At 42.1% G+C, this 23,504-nt stretch overlaps 1 protein-coding gene across 3 annotated transcripts in view; it reads right to left on the bottom strand.

Annotated features, from left to right (window-relative positions):
• Window positions 1-23,504, bottom strand: part of WDR20 (WD repeat domain 20) — a 52,361-nt gene that overhangs the window by 12,284 nt on the left and 16,573 nt on the right. The window contains exons 2-3 of one of the 3 annotated variants that reach the window (XM_024215185.3): window positions 9,018-9,200; window positions 399-1,679 (exon numbers count right to left, since the gene is read on the bottom strand). In XM_024215185.3, coding sequence (XP_024070953.1) covers window positions 399-1,679; window positions 9,018-9,200 — 1,464 coding nt within the window. Of the gene's footprint in view, window positions 1-398; window positions 1,680-2,784; window positions 2,833-9,017; window positions 9,201-23,504 lie in introns of those variants that run through there. The other 2 variants (XM_024215186.3, XM_024215187.3) reach the window with 2 other exon arrangements.

The following is a 23,504-nucleotide window of genomic DNA, read 5'->3' as shown; positions in this document are numbered from 1 at the left end:
GTAGACTCAAAGCAGTAGTATTTCAAAACACAGGAAAACGGCAGCACAGGAAAATGTGTGAATGACTAATATTGTTACTTTAGTGATTGAATACTTTTAATCTAGTTTTTAAATCTTTGTCTTCACCATGTGTTTATACTAAAAAAAGTTTGAAAATATAGGAACACAAACTTTGGATATACAGTATTTCTCTGGTTGGAAGGCAACTAAGAAATGTACCCCAAGACACTTCAAATCATTCAGAAATATGGCATGCAGTATCCAAAAGTATGGCTCTGAGGAAATAACCTTTTTACATTAAGCATAAAGAAATTTTATATCCAATAATCAGGTATATTGAGAAAACTACCTATTCAAAGTTCTAGTTCTTTGATGCAGCATTAAGGATTAAAACTTACCACTTTACCAGGCCTTGCCCATGTGCAAATAAATCCCTCCTGACAAGCAGTGACTATACAGTCTTCAAGAAAAATTAACACAGTCAGTCTTTCATGTGCTATCTTTTTACAAATAAGAGGCTCTAACAAGGGAACATCTTCCATTCTGGGACAGAGAGGTGTTCCCAAAGTTTTAGCTGGGTCCGTTTTGGTTTTAGTAACTAGGTTCAGTTTGTCACTGCTCTTGCTAGATATATGTCCCATGCTATGATTTCTCTTGTGATCTTTTTCATGGTGTCTTTCTTTCCGATCATGTAGCGATAAGGTTGCAAACTTACTAACACCAGCAGCAATGGCACCATCCATGACACTGCTTTTACTGCCAGCATTTGAGACTGCAGAATGTGGAAGGCTGTTTGACCGTGGAAGAGGAGGGGGTACTGAGTTTCCAGGTGTTGTGATACTGTTTCCATTACTTCCTGGATTAGTTCCACCACTTCCTGCAGGTGGACTTGTGGCATTCATAACATTTGTGTGTGTCCTTGCTCTTGATAGAGGTTGGTGAGGGAAGAGAATATCTTCTGTAAGGTCCCACAAACAGAGTTGTGTGTCTTGGCCTACAGAACCAAACCTATATGTAACACTTACTGGACGACTGTCTGTAGAGTTCCTTTTTGATAACCTAGATTGTGTACTATTTGCTCGATCTCTACCAAAATGAAGAAGGTCTTGGAAATCCTCATCACTACCACTAAATTCCATTGGGTCACTCTCTTCTACACTAGTGGTATATGGGTCAAATGCCACAACACTAACCCATGATTTATGTCCGTGGCCTCTAGCTATTACTCGACAGTCCACAAAAGACCAAACCGTTACCAAGTCATCCTCTCCACCTATTACAATGTATTTCCCATCTGGGCTCCAACACACACATAGTAGGCCCCCAAAGTAGCTTTTCATTGTACCATGTAACTCCACTGAATCAAAGTTAAACACACGAAGAAAGCCATCTTGGCTCACACACGCCAAAAATTTCCCATCGGGGGAAAAAGCAAATTCATTCAGGGCACCCTCGCCTACGGTCCATTTAAGTAGAGGATTTCTTGTGGATTTACTCTTGCAAGTGTGGACTGCAAAACTTTCTCCTTGCTTAAGTAGCTGGTAGTGTGGGGCTGTGGTACCACAAGTGTGCTCCACGTTATATAAGTACATATTTCCACTGGAATGAGCTACTAGGAAAAGGCTTTCCGAACCTGGTACCCATTTTACACAGGTTACTCTGGACTTGTCTATTAGTCTCTGTGAAAAACAAAGAACAAGATATGCATCAGAAGAGTGACAGTTTTACAGTTTACATCTATTAAAATAAAATTTGACTGAATTTTGAATACTGTCAAACTCCTGACAGTTATAAAATGGTGTTATTTGCAGAAGAAGCTCCAGTCAGCTTAAGATAGGCAGTTAGGAAGAGGAGGAATTACTGTTTAGGGGAAAAGGTGCTTTTATTCTTTCTGGTCCAATTTTTATTCAATAATAAATCTCTCTCAGTAACTAGGCCAATTTGTTATAGATCACAATTTAACATTCTTAGATTTACCTCTACAAGCTCAGCAAAAACAAGAGGTTTACTTAAGGAGCCAAAGAACACGGTCTCAAAAAATAGTATGCAATCTGTGTGAATAGAAGTTACTCACCTACACTCTATATTAAGCTTATATTTAGTTAGAAATCAAAACAAAGTTAAGACCAGAGTTCAGATTAAATCCCAAAAGCCACACATGGGACTTGCCCTCAAAAAAAAAAAAAAAAAAAAAAAGAAACACAAGGGAATAAAAAAAAAAAAAAAAAAAAGGCAGCTTTAGGAGCCCAGTGGAAGATTCTAGAGTTACTAAAGTCTGCAGTGAACGTGTGCCAAGATATATACTATAGGTATATGCTATGATTACTTCCTCTGACTTACAATAACCAAATTCCCAGAGGTGGAAGGAAAATTGATGGCTTGTAGTTAAGTACTGGTCAGAGAATTTAAATCAGAGCATCCCTTTTCCAAGTTACCCTTCACATATCAGAGAAACATAGAAGTCCATTAGATCATTAGGGAGGTGGTGGAATCTCCTTCCTTAGAGGTTTTTAAGGTCAGGCTTGACAAAGCCCTGGCTGGGATGATTTAGTTGGGAAATTGGTCCTGCTTTGCGCAGCGGGTTGGACTAGATGACCTCCTGAGGTCCCTTCCAACCCTGCTATTCTATGATCACCATCTGTACAACAAGCAGTCTCATTTAAAGTATTAAGTACTTCCACAAATCGAGAGACAATGAGTGACCATGTGTATTAAATATGCATATGTACGATATTTTGAGTGTCTTAGTGCTGAAAAAATTGAAAGCTGCTTAGCAAATTTCACCTGGCTGCTTGAGCCTGCTAGTCCAGCCATGGTGCCCAATAGATATTTGTAAACTCTGAGCTGATCCATCACGCTGCCCACCTGACCACCCACACCTCCAATGTGATCTAGGGCAGAAACAAGCAACAGCAGTAAATAAGTGAAAGTATTATGGGCCACAGTTTGTAGGCTGAAAGAACAGTTGAGATATACAAAAAGTCAAGATTGCAATAAGTAAAAAAGGAGTTCCCAGGGAAACATACAGGGACTGACTGGCTGTAGAGTGCACTTAGCTATTTGTCAGAAAAAAATGAATCGAAGGATGAGGCAGTAGACATGTATTTATCTACCACACTGAAAAGCAGCAGTTAAATGAACATTTCAAGCTATGCTTTGAAGCACTTCTATTGCTGTCAACCTGAGGATGAAAGCCAAAATCTGTATGCCAAGTACTTATCATTATGGACTACCAAAAAGATGAGTTTAAATCATTTTGTATTTGAAGATTCAGAACAGTAATTTAATCTAGCAAATTTCTTCTGAAATAACAAGCATCTTCAAATAGCAGTTTTGCTCGTTTTTTGTGGTGAACTAAAGAGTTGGTTTGTGTGCTAATTATTTTAATTGTGGTAATTGTTTTGTTGTTGGCCAATCATGCCTCTATTGTGACCCCAACAAAATATTAGTTAGAGAATTACCTTTACTAAAAGTATGATGCTAGGAAACTGGATCAATCCTGCCTGCCACAGGCCACATCTGTCCTCTAGCCATGGAATAAGTACTGAGATGGCAAAATGGAAGCGCTCTCACACTGCTCTATTAATGTGGCCCAAGAATGGGCAAGAGACCCCATCTACAGGAGGTGAATATTATTCAACATTTATATTACACTAGCACCTGAAGGCCACAACCACATTAATGGTAGGTTTTGTACAGAAACAGATGACAATTCCTGCCCCCAAAAGCTTACAATCTAAGATGACAAGACATAATAGGTGGATGAGAAACAAGCAGATTGAGGTGGAGATGCAGATGACAAAAGATAACAAAAATGGGAGGTGTACAAATCTTAGTGAGTGATCACAACTTGCCACCTGCTTAACCATCAAGGTTGCAGTTTTCTGTATGCATTAGGAAGAGCAGAGTTTTGAGGGAGACTTGGAGAATAAGGTGATGGGTTTATGCATTTTTGACTGGAAGCTTTTCCAATTCACAAGGTACAACATGGGAGAAAGCACTAAAATGCTTGTGGGAGAAACAGAAAATTGTGGCTGGTAACATTGCCAGAGAGACTGTGCTATAAAATAACAGGTTGAACAGGTAGGGTGAGGCTAAATTGTGGAGCGCTTTGAAAGCAAGGAAAAGTCTGCATTTGATACAGTAAATGAAGGAGTCAGTGGAGGGACTTAAGAGGGTAAAAGGCGGGAAGGTAAGACAAGAAGATAATCCTAACAGCCACATTAACAGACTTGAAAGGGGACCCGGTTACAGGCAGAGAAGCTGGAGAAGGAGATTAAAAGAATTTGCTCAGAAGTTTGGTGGTGTGGGTAGAAGGGAGAAGTTGGATCTTGGAGATGTTGCGCAAGGAGAACCTGCAAGATTTCAGACCTGGCTTTAATGTGTGGGTCGAAAGAGGGGAGAATCAAAAATAATGCATAGACCACAGGCTTGATAGTTAATAGTTCAGTTGCCCAACCAGAGGGTGCTGTAATTGGATTACAGACTTGTCCGCTGGAAATAAGACCACCACCAATTCATTTCACATACAATTAAGACTAAATTTTCCATCACTACAAAAATGGACTGGATTTGAACAGCCAACCAGAAGCAAGAGGTTCCATAGTCTACTCCTAGGGGAATTCTGCACCACTGCGCATGCACAGAATTAATGTCTGGTGTGAAATTTTTCCCCCACAGTAGAAAGTACATTCTGCCCAAGAAGTGGTGCAATTTCACCTTTCGCCCACCAGAAGCAGCTGTGGCCCCAGAACAGCTGGCTGACCAGCAGTAACAGCTAGCAGCCAACTGTATTCGTTACAACAGCCTGCCAGTGGAGCCAGGTTAGGAGGCAGAGTGGGGCACACAGGGCTGCTATGGGGTCACAGATTGGGGAGCGGGCTCAGTAGCTAGTGAGGTGACAGCATTGAGCCAGGGGCTGCATGGGAAGGGGGTCTCTGGGCCACATGGGGACAGGGGCAGATGTGCCTGACTGAATGGGAGAGGCTCGGGGTCAGCCAGGGTCTGCATGGGGAAGGCTCCCCAACTCCTTAAAAACCCCTGCCCCCCCCAAAAAAAGAAAGTTCCATATTTCTCCCACCCACACCTAACAACCCTCCAGGTTCACTCCAAAGCTCCTCTCCTCTCCCTCAGCTCCTCCATTACCCCATGACTCCCCCAAGCCTTTGCACTGCTTCTAAGGGGTGTGGAAATACATTTCTGTATCGTAGTTTAAATGAATTACTCAAAGTTCTGCATTAATATGCCCAGTAAGGAATCTGTCAAAAAAACATTTCCTAAATCTTTGTGAGTCTGTCTGTTTTGTTACAGACATACTTGCTGACAGTTATTTTGAAATAAATTACCCAAATAATTGAAACTGGCATGTTTATATTGTGTTATTTGGACAAATAAAATATGCAGAATTTTAAAATATTGCATGCAGAATTTTAATTTTTTTGGCACAGAATTCCCCCAAAAGTAATAGCCTCTTGAGCCTTTCAAGTCCCTACGTCTTGCATATTCCAATGATTTTATATTTTGATCACAAAGTAATAGGACTGATTTTATCTTACTGAACTTGTTTCATTAGGCAACTATGAGAGTAAAGATCTGGGATATCAGCAGGTTACTTTACTAATCAGGTATTTGTCAGAAGGAATCTGCCATCTTGATTGCCTCTTTTTTTAAAAAAGGAGGCAGTAATATTTTGACCACTCACCCAAGTGCTTTCAAATCACTGGTGACAACAACTGTATTTTGAAAGAGATAAGAGCCTGGGCAAGTCTTGAACTGGATGCAAACATTTCTTAACTCTTGGGTGTGTCAAGGTGTCAATTTGTCTGCCCCTTGGTGGCTCCCAGATTTGGCAGCAATAGCTGAGGAACCTATTACAATTAAAACTACCAGGATTAGAGAACAAGTAAAAGTCTACACTTCCATACACTGCTAGTTGCAGCCAACCACACTTCAGCTTGAAAAAATTGTGGTTAATTAATGGTGGCAATTTTAAGATTTAAGGTTAGCACAGGCAGCCACACTTGTCACTATTAGCTGCATTTCCAATCTCTGCTACTGCTAGTATTAAGTGACCTCCTCTGCCATAAGTCTTGTTTTTTTTCCAAATACCATCTCATTTGTTTATTGCCTCAGTGGTATGAGAGGCGATTCATTTCACTTTAATGGAACCAGTTATTGTGAAATGGGGAGAGTGTCCCAAACTGTTTGAATGCATTTATCAACTTTTATTCTATGCTTACCATATATACTGGCAAAAACTAGAACTAATTCACCACCAGTGCACCTTCACCTTTTAGAAAGTCATGTAGGTAGAACGCAGGCTTTGTCATGGAGTTGGCTTACTCATGGTTAGACAACATGGGTTATGTCTGCACGAAGTCTCCATTGATGTTATCGCCATTTCCTCTACACCAATGGGTAAAGCTAAGATTTTATCACGGTTATTTTTAGTAAAAGTCACGAACAGGTCACAGGCAATAAACAAAGCCCTGGGAAGCCACAAGGGGGGCACATGGTCCCTGGGTGAAGCCACCGAGCAGGGGCGCGCGGCCCCAGCTGCAGCCCCTGGAGGAAGCCTCAGGGTTGAAGCACGCGGCCCCCACCAAGCACGCAGGGCCGGCCTTTGGGGTGGGCTGTATGGGCACCTGCCCAGGATGGCCCACCCAAGGGTGCACCATGCGCAGGGTTTGGATTTCCACCTGACCCGCTGCCGAGAGGCAGCACGGCAGGGAAGCGAGCAGCAGAGTGGGGGAGGGAGGAGAGACCCGAGCTGCAGGGTGCAGGGGGCAGTTAGACGACCTGTCGTCGGAGCCAGGTGACTCCTCTGGAGCAGGGGTGCCACTCCTCCACATGTGCAGCTGCTGCTGTTCCTGTCCCCCTCCACTGCCCACTCGTCCCTGGAGTCGCCCCGGACTGGGAGTGTCCTCCTTTCTGCTCTGCCGGGGGGGGGGGGGGGGGGGGGAAGGCAGCGCAGCAGCAGGGTGTCCCCCCTCCCCCCATGTACCCGATTTCCACTAAGCTGGGGTGACGGAGCAGAGGGAATCTGTGTGTGCTGCTGCCTCTCTGGGTCCGGAGCTGCTGGCATCTGCTTGTGTCTGAACAAGCCTAGTTCAGGCTCCTGACCCAGAGTGCTTTCTTAAAGAGACAGCACACTCACTCAGGCACAAACACACTCCCCTCAACACAAACACACAGTCACCCCAACACACACACCAGGGTTCCCTGCATCCAGGTCACTTCCCCACCTGGGCTGTGCTGAGGCATCAGGAGCTGCTGCTCTCTTGCACTCCCCTTAGGCAGCCCACAGGGAAAGTGACCTGGATGCAGGAAGCCCCGACATCACTCCTTTTGTGCCCCCCCCAGCCCCCTATGGCTGTGCGGGGCAGACGAGCAGCCATCCAGTGGGGGAGCGAGCAGCAATGCCAGCTGCTTTGTGCATCCAGGTCAATTTCCCCACGTGGGTGCAGGAGGGGGATGCAAAGGTTAGGGGCAAAGGGGGCACAATACAGAGGTTAGGGGCTCAGGAGGAAGGTGCAGGGGTTGGGGTGAAGGGGGCACAGTGCAGGGGTTGGGGCACAGGAGGGGGCAGAGGTTAGGAGTGAAGGGGTGTAGGGATTAGGGGTGCAGGAGGGGGAGCAGGCATTAGGGGCGAAGGGGGCACCTTGCAGGAGTTAGGGTGGAAGGGAGGGTGAGGAGCCTGGGGAGCCCATGAGGGCCAGGGGCAAGGGGAGGGCTCGCCCACAGGGGCTGGGGCACCAAAACACAAGTTCGCCCAGGGTGCCATTTTCCCTAAGGCTGGCCCTGCAAGCACGGGATGCCCCAGGTTTGCGGCGCATGGTCCCGGCTGCAGCCCCCGGCAACCGTGGGACTGGGCATGCGGCTCCGGCTGCAGTCTCCGCCAAACCCAGGATGCCACAGGGCTGGGGCGCATGGCCCCAGCTGCAGCCCCCAGTGGAAGCTGGGGGGCTTGGGCTGCAGGGTACTGGTTCCAGTCAGCCCTAGTTGCAGGATAGGGGTGCACAGTCCCACTCCACCTCCTGAAGCCCTAGAAGTCACGGAATCCATGACTGCCGTGACCTCTGTGATTAAATCGTAGCCTTATCAATGGGAATTCAAGTGCCGACAAGGTCACAGAAGTTTGCCATTATGTCAAACTAACAAATTTATGTGAAAGTGATAAAATTTCAGAGGCTACTTGTGCCTTTTCTAAACTACAGCTCACACCAATGCAGCTGTACCAGTGGTGAATTATAGGTCCCATTTTTTCTAGTATAGACAAAATCATAGTGAAGCTTCACGCTGCTGTACATTGGTTTCTACCAAAAGGCACCTTTAAGTGGTGCATTCCAAGAAAACGCACACTTTCCCCACTCAGCGAGACAAGGGGAATTGGGGAGAAGATGTGGGAAGTGGAAGAGGGAAGGGTAAGGAGAATTTCCCTCTCCTGATCTAGTTGTAGCTGCTCCTAGAAGTGTGAAGAGGAACTAGATAGGTCTAAAGCACCACCCTACTGGGAATGAGACTGTTTTCAAGACCCTACTCTACAGCTGTCAGTGGGGATGGGGGGAGGGGGCCCTCCCACCAATCCCAAGTTGAGCCAGGCTAGACCTCTTCTTTCAGGCTGTCTAGAATAAGGCTTTTGATTGCTAGAGTTAATTGCAAATTCTAAATTCAAGTCATTTGGCAATTATGCTAGTTGTGCAGCCATTCAATGACCATGTGTTACCATGCACAAATGTTTGTTTCTGTCTGTGGTTCACCCTTGAACAAAATGATTGTGGAGTGTCTATAGTAGCATTTACATTCATGCTAGTTAACTCAAGTAAACAGGCAATCAACTAGTTAGTTACAATACAACCATAACTAGTCTAGACAAAACCTATACGATTTTTTGGTGAAAAAACACCTTATAGTGCAAGAGTTCACATATTTTTAGTGGCAATCTTTGAGCTTACTTACATAATAACTTTTTAAAATAGGACATGTTTCCATGCAAAAAGATCAAGATTCCTACTTACTTCCTCATTAAATAATTTGCTAGTTTCTTTTTTAATAGGGTCTATAAGTTGGACCTGGCCTGCAGAGAAGCCCACTAGTAGAGAGACACTTTCTGCTGTGGCTGTTAAGTGATTGAAGTCATGACACGTAGGTTGCGTTCCTTTGTATATCCTTTTGTCTATTGGTTTACTCAAGTCAGCAGCCTGCAAAAAGAGCAATGAAAACAAAAATTAAGATAGTCTGTTATGTATACACTTTTTATGATAAACTAAATTCTATTAGTGAACAAGTTTGCGGTATGTAGCAAGATGACCAACAAATGTAATGAAGTTATAAAGCAACTTTAAATATTAATCAATTTGGCTTTAGTAAGTTACCATTGCTGTGTGCACAAAAGGTGAGATGCTTTCAGCAATTTAACACACACACACAGGCTTATCTATTACATATGTCTTTCAGTTTTACTAAATACTGAATCATGTCCACCCATTGTGGTTACACTACATCCCACATGAAGATTAATGACACTCAAAGAATAATATCTAGGCTCCAGCCTCTACATAGCCACGTTTCCACCAGGGCTCCTTTGAGAAGGGATGCTCTGATGGACGGGGGGGGAAAGGTCTCCTTTCCCCCCACCAACTTTTCTGGCAAAAGCTTTCCCACATACAGTAACCCCTCACTTAAAGTCATCCTAGTTAACTTTGTTTCCTTGTTACACTGCTGATCAATTACAGAACATGCTTGTTTAAAGTTGCACAATCCTCCCTTATAATGTTGTTGGCAGCCGCCTGCTTTGTCCACTGCTTGCAGAAAGAGCAGCCCATTGGAGCTAGCTGGTGGGGGCTTGGAACCAGGGTGGTGTGGCAGCCTCCCAGTAGGCTACCAATTGCCGGCAGTTCAGCTGTCCCTCCCCCCACTGCCATGTGGGGCTCCTGCCCTCTGCCTTGGAGCTGTTCCCAAGAGCCTCCTGTTTGCTGTGCCGGGGGGGGGGGCGGCGGCGCAGGAGAGGGGAGCTAATGTCAGGGTGTCCTCCTCCCCCCTGCTTACCCCATCTCTATAGAGCAGGGGGGAACATGACAGGGCTCAGGACGGAGGGAGCCGGCAGCGGCTGCTGTCTCAAACTTGCTGATCTACTTAAAAAGGCAATGTACTTAGAGTGCGGTCAGCGTCCTTAAAGGGGCAATGCACATCTCTCTCTCTCTCACACACACACACGGTGTGTGTTTCTGTTTCTGTCTGCCATGCTGTCTCCCCTCCCTCCATTTGTGCTATCCTGTAGAGTGTGAGGCTACATTAACAACAATGTGTTAACCCTTGAGTGCTCAGCCCAGTGCTAGTTCATCATTTAGCACGAAGGCATTCCCTGGGAAATATCCCACCCTCTGACTTCCCCACCTCAACGAAGCTTCACAATCATCATTACTGTGTACACTATTAAATTGTTTGTTTAAAAACATATAGTGTGTGTATACATACACATACACACAGAGTGTCTTGTCTGGTGAAAAAATATATAGTCTTTTGTCTGGTGAAAAAAGTTTCCCTGGAACCTAACCCCCCTTATTTACATTAATTCTTATGGGGAAATTGGATTCGCTTAACATCGTTTCGCTTAAAGTCGCATTTTTTCAGGAACATAACTACGTTAAGCAAGGAGTTACTGTACTTGTTGCTAGGCAGAGTTGTGTGTGGTACAGATTACAGCACAGGAAACATTTTTGGCCAGCAGGTCTCCTAGGCCATTTCTACACTAGTGAACTCTGGAGCCACTTTGAGCTCCTTATCACACTCTTCAATATTTGCTCCTACATAATCATATAGAAACTAGATTGTTAAATTTTCAAACAAGCACTTTCATGCTTTTTCACATTCTGCCCCACGTGCTTGTGAGCAGTTCCCTATAAACTCACTCATTACCCTCCTTCAAATCCTTCCTTTGCTGTGATGCCTAAAAAAAACTTGACAATAGTTGGTTGCTGCAACCCTTGGGGGGGGGGGGGTTTAAAATGGGTATAGTTGTGTTTAAATTCCTCCTCCTCTACTGGGAGAGGATAACTTGTAGCACCCTCCGATTGAAAGTGATACCGATAGATACCTGAACATGCAGTTGTAAAATTGAGAAAGTATGAACGGACAACCAGGTGGCCACCCTTTCAAGAGAGGGTTATGTTGTTGGTTAATGGAGACAGACTGATTTGTAGGTTTCATGGATGCATCATCTCAACCACCTGAAATAGTAAATTTCAATGCTTTTCTTCACATCCTGATGGTAGAGAATATCTAGAGCACTGGACTCGTGAAAAGCCTGTGTGTGATTGATCTAGACATTGAGGGCTCTATAAACATTCAATGCATGTCCAAGCATCTCTGCTGGATGCGATGTTTTGGACAAAGAGGGAAGCACCATTTCTTGGACTGTGAAGAAAAAAAAAAATTAATTTTCGGGATAAAGACCAGGTCTGTTCAGAGAACCACATCATTGTGAAATGTGCAGTACTGTTCCTCAAGAAGGAAGCCCCCTACCTCTGATACCCTCCAGGTAGAAGTAACTGCTACCAAGAAAACCATCTGGAGACAAAATACATGGATACTTTCCCAAGGAGCTCAAAGAAATGCAGAATCAGGGCATTAACAACCAAACTGAGGTCCCATGATGCTGTTTGATAAATCTTAGGAGAATGAAGTAAAGATGCAACGTTGAGGAAATGCTCAAGATCTCAGGTAAAGAGAGTCTTCTGGCCTGTGGAGGAAAGTATGCTATACAGTGCAGCCATTTTTTTCAGTGTTAAAATGTCGACACTGAAATCCCTGATCAGACCTTCCTGTAAGAATTCTAAATGGCAGAGGAGAAAACAGGGTGAATTTATTAAAATCAAAGTAATTTAAATCACCAATTTTAACCATAATTTAAATCAGGAAGCAGGAAATCTTAATTTAAATGATTGATTTTAATCTTTTGCATTTGTATTTATTTATTTTTCTAAAGAAAATTGATTCTCACCGGTTAGTAATCATAAAAGCCATGTTGATTTGCCTTTAAACTATACTTGGAACTTTTTACTAACCAGGATAACACTATCTTTTCACATTTAAGCAATTATATAGTTTTTCAGATTCTTAAATTATGTTAAAGGTTTTACTTTATTTTAGAAAATGGCAAATGATCATTTGATTTACTAGATTAATGTATTCATGATGTGTGTCAAGTTGCATCTGGATGGAAGTTGGAATTTAATCAAAATGCACAAAACAGTTTTCAACAGTTATTTAAATAAAGATGCTGAATACAGCAGAAAAAACCTAAGTTTATAAAAACACGTTTTGTATTTAAAACTGATTTATGAAACAAAGGAAATATCTGTAGTTAGTGAATTGTACTATTTCTAGTCACCATGTCCCTTCAGGGTTTTAGACCTACTAGATCTCATCCTCTCACACCTTTATTTTTATTCAGAGATTGGAAGAGGAAAACAAGATTTTCTGCTTTTTCATCTTCCCAACTTTGAATGAACTAATTATTCAATAAACGAAGAAAATATTTTATGCACCTGTAGAAGAGGCATCTGCTGTCAAAGCTGGTTTAGCACTTCAGTAAACTCTGGTTCCAGGTGCATACTCAGCAACTTCTACCAGTTCAATGGTTTGACTTTAATATTTGGCATCAAGCTACCATAATTACAATTTACAATTTTATTATTGTAAAATTATAGTAAGTTTGGCCTTAAAATTGGATACAAGTTTCAAAATTAAATGTTTTATTTTCAAAAAGAAAAATGTATTTAAATAAAAAAAATGCAGTTTAATAAAATCAGTTTGTTTTTCTCATTAATGTGGGTGCTTGCCATTAGATTCTGAGATTGACAGAGAAAACTGTTGTTGGGAAAGCTCAGAGAATTCCCTAGTAAGGGCAGTACTCAGATTCCCTGGACTTGATACTTCATTTGCCCCGCACTGAATCCCTTGCCTGCATGTCCAGAGAGGGAGGCTTTGACCAAGCCTACACAGAGAGGCTCACCCTGGGAGAAAAGTTGCTCTGCAAGATCTGGGTCCATGACAATAAATCCCAGAATCTGACACTCACTACCACACTCAACTGAGATTGGCGGGAACTGAAAACTTCTCTATTTGGGAAACGACATCGGTCAGCCAGTAGTCATACTTGCCTGAAAGATGATATAGCTATATCAAAAGAGCACCAAGATGATAGTAGGGTGTATATTTCCTTTTGAGCTACAAGGCCTTCTTACATTTTTTTTTTTTAAATTTAAGAAGTTTCCATGGCAGCTCCATTTACAGTCAACGCACATACCTCCAGATTACTCAATGGTTACCAATACCTGTCTTGCCTGGGATTGGCTTTCCACAGCCTCAGGCAAAGCTGGTGTTGTAACAATAAGCTCTTTGCTCACTGTAAATCTCAGGCTGTTCAGGGGGCACACTATCTCCTACCACAGCTAAGGAAATCTCTCTCAAAAGAAGGATCCCAGTCCAGAGGATCTTCTGATCTTGAATGACAGTGGGCAATATGGAGTGATCAGGCATTCATGGCTCTTGCACAAGTTGTGGAGGCAATAGGTGTATGAGAGAAGTGTCTTTTTATTATTATTTTAAATAAATACTTGTCAGTTCCTTAACCAGAAATGAGTTAAATTTGGGGAGTATAAGTCATAACAAATTACTTGTGGAAGAGAGCTGACCCTGCTCCTTGGAAGATGAACATGAGGAGCCTCTCTGCACTTCTTGGGCCCTTTCTTGTTCCTTTCATAAAATTATAGCAATATAGGGCTGACCTTGAGAGGTCACCTAGTCCACCCCCTGCAACAATGCAGAACGAACAAAACCTAGACCATCCCTGAGAGATGTCTGTCCAACCTGTTCTTAAAAGCCTTCAAGGATGTGGATTCCACAATCTCCCTCAGAAGCCTATTCCAGAATTTAATTATCCTTACAGTTTCTCCCCCCCCCCCCCCCCATCTACCTAAGGGCTTGTCTACACTGGCACTTTACAGCGCTGCAACTTTCTCGCTCAGGGTGTGAATAAACACCCCCATGAGCGCTGCAAGTTTCAGCGCTGTAACGTGCCAGTATAGACAGTGCACCAGCGCTGGTAGCTACGCCCCTTGTTGAGGTGGGGTTTTTTTTAAGAGCGCTGGGAGGCCTCTCTCCCAGCGCTGTTGCCATGACTACACAAGCCACGTTAAAGCGCTGCCGCAGCACCGCTTTAACATTGCCAGTGAACACGTGCCCTAAATCTCTCTTGCTGCAAATTAAGATCATTACTTCCTGCCCTATCTTCAGTGGATGTGGAAAACAAGTGATCACTGTCCTCTTTATAACAGCCCTTAACAAATCTGAAGACTTACCAGGTTCCCCTCCCCCAGTCTCTGCTCTTTTTAGAGCCTTTTCCCTTTGAAGGTTTTTATAATACTTAACTAGAGGAAGAGAGTCCCTGCACTCCTGATTTTACTGGAAAAACTAAGTCTTAGAAGTCTCCTCTGTGAAGGAGCGACATTCTAGTCAGAATTGTAGTGTCTTTCCCTGATGTCTTTTACCTTTCCTTCCCAGTTTCTCAGGTTATAAGAGGAAAACAAGCATAATTAACCACTCATAGCCCAGCCAGCGAGTATACCATAACCTTACAGGGTCTCCACCCCCCCTTAGTTCTAGTACAGAAGGAGAGTGGTTTCTATGTCTTAATATAATAATATATCACTGAAGAGGCAATCTAAAGGGAACACCATCTGTTGCTGTGCTATAGAAATAAGTAACACTTGAAGTGAACACTTTTCAGATGGTCCCTAAGTGGGTTCCTTGAATTTTACTGATGTTTCCAGACCCATTTGAGGAAAGAGCCAGGGAAGCCTTAACACGGCCATACTTTTTGTCTCACTGGATCCCATAGTGAGCCTGGCTGAGTTACATCAGGGCTGTCTCACAAAGAATCTGAGAGACCATTGCGGGAGGCAGTTCAAACTGGCTGGCTGGATTTTCAGGGCTGTGACAACTCCCAGGACAATGCCCTGATTGACAAGGTCTGGTTTCTGCCTTCAAGGATCTATAATTAGGGGCATATGGATCTGCAGACTTTCCCTGTGAAGAGACAGCTATAGAAAGTAAATTTATAGACTCTTTTTAAATAGTGTTTTTGCTCTGCAGCAGGCCAGGTAAACCTTCCTGGAGGTATGGAGGCAGAACAAAAAATTGTCAGGCTCTTCAGTGTACAGTAACTCCTCATTTAACGTTGTCCCATTTAACGTTGTTTCAATGTTACGTCCCTGCTCAATTAGGGAACATGCTCGTTTAAAGTTGTGCAATGCTCCCTTATAACGTCGTTTGGCTGCCTGCTTGTAAGATTCTGTGGAAGAGCAGCGACTTTACAAGGGAGCATTGCACAAGTTCCGCTTCTCTGCCTCCTCCCCCTCCCTCCCAGCACTTCCCCCCACCGCCAAACAGCTGTTTGGCAGCGCTTACGACTTTCTGGGAGGGAGGGGCAGGAGCGGGGAAGCACAGCTGTTTGGCAATGCTTGGGACTTGGGGGGGGAGGGATGTGGCGTGCTCCGGAGAGGAGGTGGAGTGGGGATGGGAAGAGGTGGGCCTGGAGTGGAGCGGGGACAGGAAGAGGCAGGCCTGGAGCATTCCCGGCAAAATCCGAGACTGTTCTCCGGGGACGTTGCTGCTGCAACGGTGCTTCCTAGCGTCCTTGTCTGCAGCGGGCTGCGCCTGTGTGGGGTAAGCCACAGTACAGTACTGTACAGTATACAGTATAATGCCTTTTGTCTGTCCCAAAAAAATTTCCTTGGAACCTAACCCCCCGCGTTTACATTAAATCTTATGGGACAATTGGATTAGTTTAACACTTTCACTTAAAGTTGCATTTTTCAGGCACATAACTACAACCTTAAGTGAGGAGTTACTGTATCTGATCACACCATTCCCTCTGTAACTTACAGCTCTAGTTCTATTTATATAGATGCATGTTGGCTGACATCCCATTGGATAACAGCTCTATTGATCTTACAGACAAAAGAGAAGACTTTATTCAGACTTAAAAAAGAAAAAAAAAGGCCTATCTAAAGATCTAACTTGAGTGATAACATTGTTAAAGATTCAACATTCCTACCCCTTCAATTAAGGTGTAATCTAATATACACCTGACACACATTCCCCCTCCCAGAAGTTCTACAGCAAAATTAAGGAAAACAATTGATATTCCCAATATTTATATTGTAAATACAAGCAAAAAAAGCCTTTATATCATACACCAGTGATATTTAACACTTCTGAAAAAAATTCAGACTATGTGCCTATTTTTAGGCACCTAAAGTGAAGAGTTGTGGTTTATTTTTTAAATGTCTAAACATTAACAATTCTAAATATTTGTTTCAATTTCTATAAAAATTGGAACACATTTATCCAAAGCTCTGATCAGCCTTGCCAAATAGTAAGGGTACAAAATCAAAACCACCTCTCCCCCCATAAACTGGAAGAGGAAAAAAAACACTCAGCGTATGCACACATCTACAAACCCTTGGCTTACCCTTTTTCTCCCCTTAAAAGCTGGAAAAAGAGAAAGGGCTTTGCAGAAGAACACGAAGGTTAACAAACTTGGCTTACTTCAAACCAGGAAAGGGGATGAAGGAGTGAAATTCTGAAGACCTTCACAGAAAAAGACTACCTTTTGCACTGTGAGCCAATGCTGACTGCACCTGTTGCAATATGGTAGAGTGGCAGTCTCAACTAGATCCAAAGCTATGTTTACAATAGACATTTTATCCTTTTTCAATTGAACCTTCTATAGAATCCGTTAAAGCACAAACTGTTCAGTGAATCCACATGGTTATAGCACCATTCTAACCATATCAGGTCCAAAGTTCTCCAGACATCTATACCACAATTTCCAGACATAGCTCAGTAAGCAGTGGATTCTGGGAGATTTTCAAAGATCCCTGGTGCACTGCAGCTGGCCTTGCAGAAAGAATAGGCTGTGTCTAGGCTTGGGAAGTTTTCCAAGGAATTTTTAAAAACCCCAACTGCATTATAACCAAAGAACTTGTTTCAGAGATGAAGTCAGCAGAGACTAGTTGACAGACACCTACCAATCTTTTCAGGATGTTTGTTTCTACATATTTAATGTAACAGAATTAAAATAATTTTGCTTTCTCCCAGGAAAGTCTCACAGCTCTAGTCAGCAATTCACATTAGTATTTCCATTGTTCCTAACACTAGTGAGAGATTTCCCAAGAACTGTCAGCATAGACCAAGCCAGTGTGCCCGGAAACAAATTATGTTTGGAGCCAACGAAGCCACTAACTAGTTATAAACTCAGCCTGAAATTGTAGGGTAGACAGGGATTTAACACAGAAGTAGTAGAATTTTAAATTAAAGAGTTACAGTTCCCACTCCTCATTGTGAAAGTATGAGACCAAAGAGGTCTGGTGTCACCTAAACGTCAAATGCACTGGATTATGTAACAGCATTAATTGTTCATGCAATAGTATCAGACTATAATCTAGGGACACAAGTTGAGATGAATTGACAGTTTCAGTTTTGCTTCATACAAAAAAAAATCCAATATCTTCAGTTTTATCTCTTGAAATACTAAATAAACTACATATAGTAGCAAAGTTGTCTTATTCATAACTATAGCAGTTTCTACAGCTAAGATTGAAAGTTTCTATTACACCCCCTGCCTCCTTTTTCACATGCTCCGAATTTAAACCATTCGCCTTTTGGACTGATGTTTTTCCACGCCTAGGCTATGTCTACACTACCACGGTAAGTCAACCTAAGTTACGCTACTCCACCTATAATAACGTAGCTGAGTCAACGTAGCTTAGGTCGACTTACTGTGGTCTCTACACCGCACTGGGTCAACAGGAGACACTCTCCCATTGATTCCAGTACTCCACCGAGAACGAGAGGAGTAAGGCGAATCAACCGGAGAGTGCTCTGCCCTTGATTTAGCAGGTCTTCACTAAATCGAGCACTGGTGCATCGATCACAGCAGCGTGATCCTGTGGTAGTGTAGACATGGCCTTAGTCTCTGCTTAAGTGATTTGATGGGAAGTCTGAAGAAAATGCCTGCAGTCTTTGAGTTACAAGGGAGTGAAGAGGGTTTTTTGTTGTTGTTGTTTTTGCATAAACTAGCACCAGTTTTTGCTGTAGCCATGTAAAAACACAGCTGAAGTAGGAAACAATCCAAATCAGAGCTGTATAGAGCAGGCTACAGTTTGTCAGCCTGAAATGAGAAGAAGGCACTACAATGGAATATTTACAGGTGTCAGCTGATGTTTGGAAGTATGAACTACGCTTACTAATACTGCTTACAATTAACCACATGTACCATTTGATACTCACAAGTCTATTTATTCATCCATTATTTAAATCCTTGGAATGCACTGCAGTATGTTCCTTTACAATCTCCAATTAAGAAAGTATACCATTTCTGTGAGCCAATTAAGTGGATTCTGACAGATTTAGAATTTTTTTCCTAAACTACTCCACAGTAATTTGATCAATAAGCTTAAATGTAATTGTAAAGTTTGAACTGCATCTTAATTCTGTTCCCAGCTACCCAAAAGCCAGAAACTTAACATGGGTATTGCAGATTCTCCTCTCTGAAATAGAGGGTATTAATTCTCACCCCACTCTTATTCCCTACATTACACCCAACCCTTCAATGGATCCTTTAGTCTCCTCCCACTCCTGAAGTCATACCTTCTTTCATGCAACCCCCTACACTTATACCAGCCTCTCTTCCCATGGAAGAAGTGCCAGCCCTCTCAAAGTATTATGTAACAGTGAATAAGGTACTGTACAAACTAGATGAACTAGATTTATGGAAAATAAGTCAATACAAACATGCCAAATAGATCCCAGCTAAACCAAGTATTCTGATGCAGTTCTGCAAATATTCTTGACTAGTTAATACATTGGGTCAACAAAAGTGACATGAAAATGTTTTCAGAGGAATTAAACTACTTATTTTCACAACATTTTAAATTGGATCATCCTCCCCACATTAGTATGAGAGATTTACTGGTAACACAAGTAAAACTAGTGGGAAGTTACAACTACTGTTAAGATTTGCCAATGAATGCTGCCTTTGACAAGTTGCACTTCTCATTTAGACAAAGGCAGCTGAACTGCTTTTATATTGCCAAAAAATATGCAGCAGTTTGGAAATGGTATTTACTTTCAGCATGACAATCATCTATCCCATAGACTGAACGCCACCTGCCTATTTCACAAGGCATCTAGTCTATGAAGATCTCTTTCCCACACAAAAGTTACTTGACCTGTTGGACTACTCCTCTCCTCTCAGCCACACTGCTATTATCTTTGTACAGTCAATAGTTCTCTCTTTAGCTATTCTAACTCTCATACAACTTCTCCCCTTTCATCTTCTCCTGTCATTCTCAAATTTTTCCAGTCTTCTCTTTTCAATGGCTTCTGCTCACCTTTGAAATCAACCCCATTGATTGAAGACCATCTGCCATCTTCTATGAAGATTACACACCATTGCATATTTTGTATTGTACAACTTGTGTCTTTTGTTAAGCTCATCATATAGTACCAAACACAGCATTATATTTAGCACAATTGTGCTGAACAACTGAATACATACAAATTTTCATTCCTGTGCTGTGCAAAGTTTAGTACATAAACTAAGCCATTGCTAGTTACAAGCCAGTTTATTTCTTCTCTAAAACTTTAGAAAAAGTCACATTTCTACTGGAAGTGAATATGCTGTTCTCTTTCTTGGGATACCAGGAAAAGGCGGCCTTATGAAACATATGCAAACTGCTACATGGGAGGTTAGCAGTATCAGGATGTTAGAGGTTTTCAATCCTTAAGAGACAGACTGGGTATGTATTGGAGACTACAAACAAGTAGAAACCAACAGCTAAGTATAATGAGAAATTCATATGATTACCCCCCCCCCCCCCAAAAAAGCAAAATAGTTTTTTTTTAGTTACATATTTCACAAAATTAAGATAATTTGTTAAGGAACAATGTAAGCATGCTAGAATGCAATTTTGGTGTTAGAAGACTTCTTTTGCTCTAATTTTAAAACTATCCAGATATTAGAAATACTCTACTGGTCTGTAGTTGTTTAAAATATCTGTGACAAATAAAATTGCAGTTCATCTGAAATTTTTAAAATGTTAAGAAACTGAGCAGCCTAATGAATAAGAATATTTCCCTCTTTAAGGATATCCTGACATTTCAGAAAAAAGTAATTAAGCATTGTGTGTAATTAACATTTTTAAAGCCATATTAATTCATTATATCAGCCAGCATAAACAAAGCTATAGAGTTCACTAAAAGTACATTCCAGTAGCCTCATACTAATGGGAATCTGCAAACTGACTGGAAGATCATATTCCTTTTCAAATCAGACCAATTTTAACTCCCCACAGTTGGAACTGAACTATGTATTTGTACTGAAGAAATACCTAATAGCAATCAAAGATCAAGGCCCCATTGTACTAAGCACTGTACAGACATTCAGTAAAGACAGTCCCTACCACAAAGAGCTCACAGTTTAGGTATCAAACTTTGAGATATGATTTAAAAAAAGGGAATACACAACAGAAATTTACCAGAAAAACCAGCACTCAAAATTTCAGTGTCATCTGTTGCTATAATCAAATATAGCATTTTAATCTGACAGTGTACATTTGATATTTGTGAGGGGAAAATTCTGTTACAAAGCAGTCAGCATAACTGCACCCTGTATTGCATCTGATGTTGCTATAGAAACTTATTTCACTGTAACAGTGCTTGATAATCACGTTATATTCTCTTCATTACAAAGCTCAGTATGAGTCAATTTCTGATTTTGAACCAATTACTATACTGTAAATATGGATCTTTTTGGACTGTTAGGTCTTACTGGCTCACAGGAATACCAGGGAATTTTGGTGTTATCTTACACATAGCCAAATAATTCCATCATGTTGCAGCATGTTAAAAAAATACAAGTGTAAAAATCGGATTATTACTAATATTCTATAAACAAACTGTAATTCCCTGTTATTCTAGAAGTCTAAAACAGTCTGATGATAGTAGTTTGAATAAATAAAATATCTGCCAAGGAGGAGCCACTACTTCAATACCAAAAATAGGCCCAACTGGTTTATGCTTTTACTCCAAGCCATATCTGGTCATAGTCAGAAAAGATGCAATATTGTACACTGCCAATTGCTGTATTGATGTTACTTCACACTTCTAGCATTTTCCTTCCATGTCTCCCAAAAGGCTCTCTTAACATCCCTGTGTGGCAAGTAAATATTCTCATTTTACAAGCAGGAACCTGAGGCAGACAAAGAAACTACCTGCAAAAACCATGTACTGAGGACCTGGCTGCAATACACATTCATCCTGTAGAGTAGATGGGACTAACCATATATCTGAGCTATGCTACCATGTCGGACAGACCAAGCACTTCATCTAAACTGGAAGCCTAAATCTTATTTTAGAAGTTCTAGGAGTGGAAGGCAGAAAGTCTCACTCAAGTACAATCCAGGTCTCCCAACATACAGAACTGTTACTTTACTTTCACCCAACATGTTTGTTACTTGTAATCAAAGCCAGAACTGCATTAGAGTTAAATAAGCTGTCTGCTGCTTTGCAATTTACAAGAGCAGCAGAAAGCATAATTTTATATTTCTATTTACAAGATAACAAAAGATGGCACTGGAATTATTCCTCCCCCAATGGTTATGTACTTAGTGCCTAACAAATCCATTTGCCCACATTAATAAGCTGGAAGGTTTTCCTGGGAAATGTGGGGAGAGGCTAAGCCAACATCTGCAAAATTAAAGCTTTAAAAATGAAGTTTAGTCCTTCAAGAAAGTCTTCTGAATAAAAACTGCACGTACACAAAGCAGTGTTGTCTTCCCAATTCTGCAAGCCAACTGCTCCAGTACCTCTGCGGCGTCTCATAGCTTTGCCAAACAGCAGCTGAGTGAAATTAATATCCAGCTCTTATCACATTTATCAGTAGATATCAACGCACTTTACAAAGGGGGTAACGAACATTATCCCTATTTTACAGCTGGGAAAACAGAGCAGCTAAGTGACTTGCCCATGGTCACACAGGAAGTCTGTGGCAGAGAAGGGAATTGAATGCAGGTCTCCCAAGTCCAATGCTAGTGCCCTAATCACCAAACCATCTTTCCTTTATATCAGCAAAAGCACTTTTATACCAGTATAATCATTTGCACTATGATTTTTGCCAGCACAGAAAGACTGCCAAAAAGAATCACACTCATAACCGACATTACTATGCCAGCAAAAGTTTTTAGTGTAGACTTAGGCCCAAGATCCTTCTCCTTCCAGCAATTAGGACATGGAGCTTAAAATCTGTCAAACACTAAATGTGGGCTAATGCACAAAAACCAAACAAACAAAATAAAATTTTAAATGGAGCTCCAAAGCAAGACTAAGGGACAGCACATGAGTAGACACTAAAGTAGCCTCACCTTTTCCAGCACTTTATGATGGCAGGGGACTAGACTTCTCAGAGCACTGACAGATCTCACTAGCAGCCTCCTTCACTCCACTTTACGATGATTTGTACTAAACCCTCTAACCAACTCAAGATTAGCAAGAAGCTATTATAAAGGAAGCAGTGTTCAAAGACCTCCAGCCAGAACTAAGGTTGACCTAATACCAGATACAAGGGTGGACGGACATGTGTTAATTAGAAGATATGTCTAGAAGCTTCTGGCATACATCATCAGGATTGGGAAAAGAACCTGTTAATGTTTTTTTTTTAAAATTAGGCAGAGGCCCCAGTTTTGCAACCCATGTTAGGAAAATGGATGTGAAAGACTTAACTCTTGTCTAACTCATCTGGGAAAGCTTCCTACTTGCCCCAGGTAAGTGAATTTTTAACGCCTGCACCCACAAGTCACTACTTCAAATGAAGAGCCTTTTTAGCATACACATTTTGCTTCATCTGGGTATATGCAAATTTGTTCAAGAGTCAAAATTCAGCTGATGAAGTTACGAAAAGCAGGTTAGCATAATATGCTAATTTGATGTGGATATAAGTAGATGGTTTTTGCATTTGAACATAAGAAAAAAACATTTAGGGAAATTCTAGCTGTTTGTATTAAAGTCTCTTGTTGAGATACAGAGCTAATACTAAACAATTACAGAATGGTAATTTCTTAAGTATTCATCTGACCCAGTGGTTCTCAAACCATGGGACACTTGTGGCCTAATCAGCACCCAGCTGTGGCCCATGTGACATCCTCAGGGCTGTAATTAGGGTGGGGCAGGAGGGGCACCTGCCCCAGCACAGAGCCAGTGGGGGGAGAATAGGGTGGCACAGGATCAGGCCCCAAAGCATCAGCAGGAGACCAGGGTGCTCAGCTCCTCCCAACACCACAGGATCGCAAGTCCAGTAACCCTGGCTGGAGCAGGCTCCTCGGCACTAGGACCACAGCGGCAGGTGGGCAGGGCAGGCTGCCAAGGGGGTACAGCTGATG

This window comes from Terrapene carolina, unplaced genomic scaffold, assembly GCF_002925995.2.
Source record: "Terrapene carolina triunguis isolate 2854851 unplaced genomic scaffold, T_m_triunguis-2.0 Scaffold189, whole genome shotgun sequence".
Lineage (NCBI taxonomy): Eukaryota > Metazoa > Chordata > Testudines > Emydidae > Terrapene > Terrapene triunguis.
This window is presented reverse-complemented; position numbering and strand designations above follow the sequence as displayed.